The sequence below is a fragment of the Halichondria panicea genome, chromosome 1 (assembly GCF_963675165.1).
Source record: "Halichondria panicea chromosome 1, odHalPani1.1, whole genome shotgun sequence".
Classification (NCBI taxonomy): Eukaryota; Metazoa; Porifera; class Demospongiae; order Suberitida; family Halichondriidae; genus Halichondria; species Halichondria panicea.
The window spans coordinates 15459511-15469144 of NC_087377.1; the positions used below are offsets into that span (position 1 = coordinate 15459511).

At 40.5% G+C, this 9634-nt stretch overlaps 3 protein-coding genes across 4 annotated transcripts in view; 2 read left to right on the top strand and 1 right to left on the bottom strand.

Annotated features, from left to right (window-relative positions):
- LOC135352059 (uncharacterized) overlaps positions 1–9634 on the top strand; it is a gene marked incomplete in the record, with an annotated part of 851949 nt that overhangs the window by 62655 nt on the left and 779660 nt on the right.
- LOC135352126 (palmitoyltransferase ZDHHC3-like) lies at positions 574–3650 on the bottom strand. 2 transcript variants are annotated; one of them, XM_064551304.1, is made up of 9 exons: positions 3480–3650; positions 3324–3415; positions 3172–3257; positions 3045–3121; positions 2417–2523; positions 2251–2335; positions 1727–1799; positions 1217–1328; positions 574–817 (listed from the first exon to the last, which is right to left on the bottom strand). In XM_064551304.1, the coding sequence occupies exons 1-9, from the start codon at positions 3596–3598 to the stop codon at positions 711–713; spliced, it is 858 nt and encodes a 285-aa protein (XP_064407374.1). In that variant the 5' UTR covers positions 3599–3650; the 3' UTR covers positions 574–710. The 2 variants fall into 2 exon arrangements, with proteins under 2 accessions (XP_064407374.1, XP_064407373.1); XM_064551303.1 differs by having other exon boundaries at positions 3169–3257.
- On the top strand, positions 3743–9235 carry LOC135352106 (cilia- and flagella-associated protein 45-like). The gene is made up of 11 exons (XM_064551275.1): positions 3743–3850; positions 3959–4045; positions 4222–4400; positions 4849–5080; positions 5251–5516; positions 5770–5962; positions 6495–6692; positions 7245–7324; positions 7520–7633; positions 8295–8471; positions 8920–9235. Exons 1-11 carry the CDS (start codon positions 3839–3841, stop codon positions 9050–9052), a joined length of 1671 nt encoding a protein of 556 aa, XP_064407345.1. The 5' UTR covers positions 3743–3838; the 3' UTR covers positions 9053–9235.

Here is a 9634-nt window from a genome sequence, read left to right on the forward strand (position 1 = left end):
ATTTCATGCATGCATGCTGCAAAAAAGGCGCTATTCCACGAAAATTAAATCCGCGAAAACCTTTCTAAAGGCACATCCGAGAAAATTTATACTCTCGAAATATACCCGCTATACGGTATATAGTATAATGTATGCGATCATATTATATTGTACGTACAATCAAAAGTTCATGAACTCTACAATGATTATAATTAGATCATGTTTGCCATAAATACTGCAATTTGATTGGCTGAAGGAAGTGTTCTATCCAACTTTCACAATAGATAGTAATAGAAGATCATGTAGCAAAGATTAGATAAGAACATTCAAATCTGATTGGCTAAATACTCATGGTTGCTATGATCTAAAATGCTTAGACACTGTTTAGGAAGTTTCCACATGATTTAGAAGGGCTGGTTGTAGTATTCCGAACGTAGTGAGGGTTCTACTAGCCTTTGGGCTTCTAAATCATGTAGAAATTTCCTAAACAGTGTCTAACTATTATTTAGAAGAGAACTCAAAATTAATGCAGTTTTGATAATTATAATTATAGGTACATGCGCATGCAATACGCACATACGTAATTATAACAAGCAGCTGCACACAATAATAATTATATTAAGTAACATAAAAATTATTATAAAACACACCCAAAAGGGCGTGTAAATAAATTGTATATATAAACGAGAGGATCAAAAAACAAAGTTCTATAGAAGTTAATATTATCAGAGTTAGACATTATGAACTGAAGCGTTGAGTGCTGATGCATACTTGGATGGTGGAATTGGGTCGGGTATCCTCGGAGCCACACACGGAACCAGCCACAGGAGTTTGGAACCTGAGAACGGGAATGGAACATAGTAAAACTACAAATGCAGGGGATTTTGCACAAAATCTAATAGGTGAAACGTGGGTTCTAAATATTAAAAGGGGTTGATTGATTGATGGCATGACAGGTGCACAAATTTGCTTGCTGCAAGCGGGCCGACCCGCACTAAAATAAACTCTGGTAGATAGTGCTTTGTGTACCGGCCTGCAGGCATAACATTGTATGTATTGGGTTCAAACAACAACTGTAGATAAGTGCCTAAAAAAAGGTTTCACTTATAAAGTACTGAAACACTTCACACAGTTGTACTCGCAGAGGGGTGTCTCGTCTCTACAATATTACTGTACATTTACCATTTAATTAGAGAACAGACACACACACTACATTTGTATAGGTATCGAGACACACCTCTTCCACACATTCCTTGAATAAGCACCATTCTCGGGGTGGTGGGAAACCTCTTCGGGTGACCATAGCGACGTATCTCCACGGCATTACGATCACACAAGATAGCTATGACCTGTGGGGGAGGAGACAGGTACATGTACATAGTACAGGGCCAGTGGGACTACAATAGTTATTACTGGACGTATTACTGGAAAGTTTAGTGAGCTCAAACACAAAAAATTATGTGAATTTTGAGTGGGTTTATCGCTTTGCAAAAACACATACATGTATTATTGCAGGTACTTTTATGACAGATTTTATGACAGATCCTTGCCATTATGCAAAAGTTAGATAGTGTGTAGCAGAGTCTTAAATTTTTTGATTGGCTCATTCGCAAAGTTGTTCACTTGCAAAACATTCTAGTAATACGATAATTATTATAACGATTGACTTCAGTACTAGCTTCCTGGGTTCCATGTTATTCCCATATTATTCTCATCGTGTATGCAAGCTGAATGAAGATAGACTCACCTGTCCTGATCCGACTGCTAGTACAAACATTCCGAAAATCGCACACTCGAAGAACAGCACTAGTGTCATCACTCTGTGTGGGAGGTACGAAACACATTGTAATACTCTGTGTGTGGGGGGCATGAAACACATTGTAATACTCTTGTGTGTGGGGGGTATGAAACACATTGTAATACTCTGTGGGGGGGTATGAAACACATTGTAATACTCTGTGGGGGGTATGAAACACATTGTAATACTCTTGTGTGTGGGGGGTATGAAACACATTGTAATACTCTGTGGGGGGGGTATGAAACACATTGTAATACTCTGTGTGGGGGGGGTATGAAACACATTGTAATACTCTGTGGGGGGAGTATGAAACACATTGTAATACTCTGTGTGGGGGGGGGTAGGAACACACATTGTAATACTCTGTGTGGGGGGTACGAAACACATTGTAATCGGTATAATGGGGATAAGAACACAATGAATGCAAATCCAAATCCAAATCCTTAAGTGTACTTGCAACGAGCACAACTCACTTATCAGCGGGTGTCTGCTTATCGTCCCCATAATGCACTCTCCAATCATTGATGACCAGGATAAATCCATAGAGTGTGTATATTGCTGTATATGTCAGTATATCCTCAGTAAAACTCAGTAATCTAGACAATCATCTCAGTAAACTAGATAGTAATATCTACTCACCAATATAAACGACAAATGAGAAGAAGTATTTGAAGTTTTTCTCTCCCACACAGTTATTTATCCAAGGACAGTGATGATCCATCCGTCGAACACAGCGGCGACACTTCCTACACAACACGAATATACATGTACCCACGAATAATTCTTTATCTGGATGCGCACACACTAATGGCGGTGGTTGTGGTCGGTACTAACCACCCCTAAACAAAATAACCGCCCTAGACATTGTAGTTGACCATGCACATGTTGAGGCAGCTAAATAAAGCAATATTGTGTGAAAGCCAGTTAGCCACCACTTCCTACAGAACACGGTTGTGGTCCGTACTAACCACCTCTAAACAAAATAACCACACTAGTTTAGACCTAGTTGACCACATGTTAAGGCAGCTAAATAAAGCAATTTTGTGTGAAAGCCACCCACTTGATAATTCTGGAAAAAACTGGCCACTTTTTACAGTCAATATCACACCACAATCACGTTGACATAATTATTATAGAGAGGTGCACTTCCAACTACATGACTCTACTAGTTAACCAAGCAAGAACACCAGCCCTCCAATACAGTACTAAGTAATACTACATGTACGTGTTCGTACATTAGCACCCTAGTACGAACAGATACACCTACCGACAGTGATGTGATCGCGGTGGTCTATACGTCTCACATTTACTGCACGGAGTCCAAGCATCAATCGCTGGGGGTTGCTATGGGACACAAACAATTAAATTGTAATGGCGTACGTTGTCTTTACCACTTTCTTTTTGCCATTGACTATGGTCGTGGTAACCATCTCTAAATCTGACGAAAAATCTATTTTCGTCCTCGGCAATGGAACATAACCTGCAGAATATGCAAAAAATGTATGGGGGTGTGTTTTTGCAAAAAACACTTTCCGTACATACGTACCTGGATCTGACAGCATTGCTCTTAGGTGACAAAAGATGCACATTATCAACAGTACATGAGTTAGTAGCATTTGCATTGTGCGGCTTGTAGAACTGCAATAAAAGAGAGGAGGAAAAGTATCAGTGTGGTGTGCATTATTTGGAAACAGGGTCCCACCTCTCATGTTTTCCGTACTCGATGACTTGATACACTATGGCATAGTCTGCATAAAACATCAGGACGTAGACACCAAAGGTCACGGAGAGACCGAGCTTGTCCGTGTGGAAAACAACCATTCTAGTTCTGTAGATCACTTTTTAATCTTGGGGGAAAACCTTGAAGAGGGCGTGGCTCATTATAAGGTTAATTGAGGGGAAACACCTAGTCCTAGAAGTGGGCGTGACTGTTTGTTTATTTGCCCACAGCATGCATTCTTAGGCAATTTGTTCCCATGACAACCTTGTAGCCAGCTAAAAATACAAGAAGTTGTGCATTGTTTCTCTCTCCACGTATCATACACTTGCACAAGACTATCCATGGCTATGATGGTGAGATATTTGAATACACGTACTTATTTACTATAGCCCAGAGACTTCGCTACAGCTAGCTGTTAAACAGATTTATAGATCAATGGTGATCTTTTTGTTTGTCTACAGCCTACAAGTACCACTTCTCTGGACTGCTCTGTGAAGTCTGCACGCTCCAAGTACAAGAAACAGAAGTTTAAGAGAAAATCGGCCGTGGTAAGCTGGCTATAGCTAGCTACTCTGGCCGGCCGGCCTTGGTTGTAAAAATCAAAATTGCTCTAAAATACGTTTTGTGATCATTGTTGAATTGTGTGTGTGTAATTATATGGGGGGAATTCTAAGTGACACTTATATTATTTCAGTGATATTTTAAGTCAGTATTTGTACCACAGGATGAGACTCTGTTTGGGCCACCTGCTCGACTGTCACAGATGACGGGTAATCGTTCGTGGGGGAGTTCCTCTACTCCCTCTGTCTCCACGTCTGACGGGGTGAAGACTCGAGGGCAAAGGGTCAGCAATGATCCAGAGGTGATTCAAGTCATCTCCAAGGACCTCATCAGGAAGATCAAGTGAGTTAACAGTGTACGGAAACAATTCTTAGATTTGCGATATGTAAAAAAAAACGAGTGAGCATCAAATGCCAGTTACTTTACATTTAAAACTATAGCATTAATAATACTAGTACTCTGAAATAAATGCAATTTACATACCGTATAGCACTAAATTTTTGCTGATTGCCCAAACAAAACATTTTTGAGGATTTTATTTTGAGGATATAATTTTATAGCCGGTTCAAATGACAGTAATACGGATTTTCATGTTTCTGGGTCAATCCTCGAAAACCTCGTGCCTTGAAATTAACCAGCTATACGGTAATACTTTGATGTCTCTAAAACCAGTATCTAGTGAATAGACGCTCGATCACACACAGTCAAAAGTGGATGATTTAATTGCCACGGTTACAATTAGCCCAGTACATGTACATGTGTTATTCCTAACACACTATGTTCTGTATAGGGTCCCCGGCACGCCAGACCCCTCTGGCTTCACCGTGATTCTGGACAGAGATGAATTTTCAAAGATTCGGACTCGCTCAAATGTACTCAGTGAGGCCGAGAAGAAGAAACGAGCAGCGGCAGCAAAGGAGGACAAGAACACCAAACTGGAGGCGGTCCAGTTACGCAAACAGGAGATGCAACATCTTGAAATGACTCGAAAGAAGAATGAAAAACCCTCAGATCTAGATCAGGTGAACAAAAACTGGATTTAATTTGTACTTGGTACCATGGTTACGTAATTTTGCATTTATCACGTTAACAACTCGTGTTATAATTAATAGCGCTTTGATTTTCAATTTTGTGGTTCTATAAAATAAGTAGCTTCACAAACAAGCTTTCATTGCTCTTCTTTTATCTATAGGAGAATCAGGAGATGGGATCAGAGCTACTGGCTAAAGCCAAGTACATGATGGAGGAGCAAGACGACGAAGTAAAGAAACTGAACGAGCTCATTCTAAACGCTAAGTGTCATGCCATCCGTGATGCACAGCTGAGAGAGAAAAAGGAGATGGAGAGAGCCATGAAGGATGAGGAGTTGAGACTGGATGATATGATGGAGATTGATCGAATCAAATCTCTGCGAGATTACGAACAAAAACAGAATAGCAAGGCTCAGCAGAGGCGCAGGTGTGTGGGTTAGGGGGGGAGGGATATTGCATTAGACTGTTTTTAGATAGAATGGTTTATGGAATTACCTATATAGTTTCAAGAGTCATAGTCATAATTATTAGACTGAATACATGTAAACAAAATTAATAATTTGCTACATGTACAGTAGGCCTCAAATAAAAGTTCCCATTCCGTTTATGTACATGTGTGTACAACTCAATCCAAATAGCTTGGGAATTTTTTGTTTCAAAAGTTATTCGTTTCGTTACAGAGGTGCTGGGATGATCCGGGAGCAGATAGAGGATCGTGAGCAGCGGCGGCTATTGGAGGCAGAAAAGAAAGACCAGGAGACTCAGAGCATGCTGCATTATCTGGAGAGACTGCAACAAGAGGACATGGACAATCTGGTGAAGAAGAGGGAGGCTCAAGCAAGCCTCATGGAGGATGTAGCCTTGTGCAATGAGGTGCGTAATACCAAGAGTATATGATAGAGAGAGAGTATCGAACGTAGGCATACTGTACATCAGATGTATGCGGAGAGTAACGTGACTTCCTGTATCTGTCACAAGCTTGGAATTTGCACACTGACCGATCCAAGCGTGGGTGATGTAATCTACTTTCTTGATAGATTACATCACCCACACTTGGATTGGTCAGTGTGCAAATTCCAAGCTTGTGACAGATACAGGAAGTCACGTTACTCTCCGCATACATCTGATACACAGTATGCCTACGTTCAATACTCTCTTCTCTATCAAATACTCTTGGTAATACTGATACACCAGATTCAGAATTCAGTACAAACAGAGAAGGTGACAGTTTAGAAAAGCCGTTTGAAATTTATGTTCTGTACCTACACTGTAACTACTCTACTCCAACACACACACGCTTGTACACCGTTAAAATGCTAAATTAAGTATTATTACACGATATAATTTTACACACCCTGTAAATGTATACAATTGTATTATAATTATCGTGATGGTTTACTAACAGGAGATCCAGCGCCAGAAGCTGGAGCAGAGGGAACAGTTGAAAATGGAGGACATTCGTGTGATGGAGTATATCAAAGAGAAGCAACAACGCGAGGAAGAGCAACAAGCTGAACAGGAGGCAGCAAAGGCAGAAAAGGAGAAAGAGATTGCTCGGCTCAGGGCTCAGCAGGAGAGGGCAAATGACAAGCAGGCTGAGAAGGTGTGTGTGTGTGTGTGCGTGCGTGCGTGCGTGCGTGCGTGTGTGTGTGTGTGTGTGTGTGTGTGTGTGTGCGTGCGTGCGTGTGTGTGTGTGTGTGTGTGCGTGTGTGTGAATGCAATGCCTCTATAGTACGTGGTCACACTGGCAGTCTTTGAGGCCTATTACCCGGCTTTAGTAATCTACATTATTAATAATAATAATAGCTGGTTGTTTTCGAGGCACTAAATTTTCGCGGTTTCGCGGATTGACCTCAAACCTTGAAATTTGAGTATTGTACGAGGTGTGGTCATTGAACCCTATCCTCATCAGCAAAGTGTTTAGTTTGAATCTGCGAAAATTTGCCTCGAAAATAATCTGCTATACGGTATAGGGTGATCACACAGACAGGATTCATTACGTGTATGGATATACTAGCATAGTGTTCATGGTGTGCACACATGTACATGTGAAAGTCATTGTGCTACAAATGCTAGGTACATGTACGTATGATTATTTCAATTAGACTCTGTACTGTTGTGTATAATTATATGCAAGCTTCTCTCCTTACTCTAGGATGCTCTGAGGGCCAAGCGTCGCCACGAGGAGTTTGAGAGAATGTGGCGAAAGAAAGAACAGGAGGAGGCTAGGAAGAAGTGAGTAGCATCTAATTATTAAAAATGTACAGTGAAACCTTAATAATTGTTATAGCGGTCACTCTTCATGCTGCTTTGGCAATAATTACGGCTGTAGAGGGTGGCCTGCTTATATATTCATGGTGACGATACACAAACAGTACAGTCTACAGTATTATCGGATCAAGTCATTGCATCTCTTTTGTTTTGTTGCAGGGCTGACACTGAGCACATGTTGATTGATTCTCGAAATAGACAGATCCAGAACAAGGAGCATTTACTGGCAATGCAGGCTCAGAGGGACAGGACAGAGTTTGAGAGAGTCCTCCAGTAAGCTATTAAATGAGTGCCTTGATAGAATGGATGTTCTGTTGTGTACAGCACATGTATTATTATTTATGGAACTGCTTACTGCTATCTGTGTAACATAGGGTAACTGTGCACACATGTACAAGAACGAAAGTTAGGGATTCGAAGACGATCAGATACCGTCGTAGTCCTAACCATAAACTATGCCGACTAGGGATCGGTGGATGTTAATGTTTGACTCCATCGGCACCTTATACTGTAGTCGGAGGAGGCACGACACAAGTACCTCGATTAGCTAGGCTTGGTCACGTGCAAAATTCAACATTAAAAGGCATTGTTGCATGTGACTATATACGGGCTGAAGTTGTGTTAGCTCTGTATATACAGCAATTTTAGCCTAATCGAGGTGTACTCATGTCGGATCTCCTCTGGTCATTAGTAGTTGAGGCTTGCAATAATTACTGTATTTACAAGTGCTCTATATATATATACACGTACATGCATGCTCTGTTCAATGGATATTTGCCTTTTTTGCAATAATTTATACTGTAAGTTATACTGGCAGTGTTAATAATGTATATCTGTTCTATACTGTTCTATACTGCACACACACAAATCAACCCCCCCCCCCCCACACACACACACACACACACACATACACACACACACACGTACCCCCCAGGGTGCAACAGGAGCTGGTGAATACGGACAAGAGCAAGCAGGCTACCGATGCCCAGCGTCGTCACGCACACGCAGAGGAGATTCGCAAACAAGTGAGGAAGAAAGAGGAGGAGAGGATTGGTGCTCGGAGGGGATTCTTTGAGGAGGGTAATAAACTGGACCAGGAGGCAAAGGACAGGTACGATCATTTTTACTTAGTTGCTGCTGTATACGTACATGTATGGGGATATAGTACATACATAATTGTGGTGCTTCCCTGGCTGGCCCCAGAGGCTATTATCGTATTACTAGAATATTTGACAGGTGAAAACCTTATGTGAATAAACCAAATCAGCAGAAAATTTGACCCTTTGCGATCTACATGTAACTGGCAAGGATCATGTGTATTTTAGCTAACTAGTTAGGTTTGCGGATTTTATTGTTGCGAATTGATCAACCATCGCAAAGTTTGCAAATGTTTGATGCTCGCAAAACATTCTAGTAATACGGTACATGAGATAATATAACACATGCAGGCGTGCATACATGTACATGTTAATTGTTTCTAGTGAATAAGTTCGGAGCCATTAATTTGCTATGATCGAATAATTATTTTTATGGCTCCTCATCATACTCCATCCCTGCAGACGCAAGAAATTGGACGAGATCAAGCAGCGCAAGCTGGCAGAGTTGAGAGCAGCTGGCATCCCCGACAAGTACTGTGCCGAGGTCAGCAGGAAGATCACTGCCCCGCCCGCTTCCTTCACCATGTTAACATAAACACGTCACTAAACTTTTTAATTAGCAGAGACCGTTAAAAACCATGACATGCATAATCATAATTATGCTTACTGTACTGTGTGCATATACACATGCATGTACATAGATTGCTGTATAGTAATTATATCGCACATGTTGTCATCAATTATGCTGTGGTTTTTTCATTAATTTAATGTCAACCATTATTATTATTATGTAGTTGTGTTGCATGCAAGTAACAGTTATATAATTAAAGGCCGGCAGAGATGAACTAGCTATTAAATATAATTATAGTACTAGTGATTAGCCTATAATACATAATAATTATATGCAATAATAATTATAATTTTTTATATCCTAGGCCGCACTAAAGGCCTTGTTAAGGTGGCTAGGCTAGCTAGTGATTATTATTATTATCCCACCAAAAATTAAATTGCAAACAAGAATTATTAGATCATGTTTGTCATAAATACTGCAATCTGATTGGTTAGAGGAAATGTTCTATCCAATTTAGAAAATCATGTACTTCAATAGAAAATCATGTACTTCAATAGAAAATCATGTACTTCACTTAGAAAATCATGTAGCAAAGATTAGATAAGA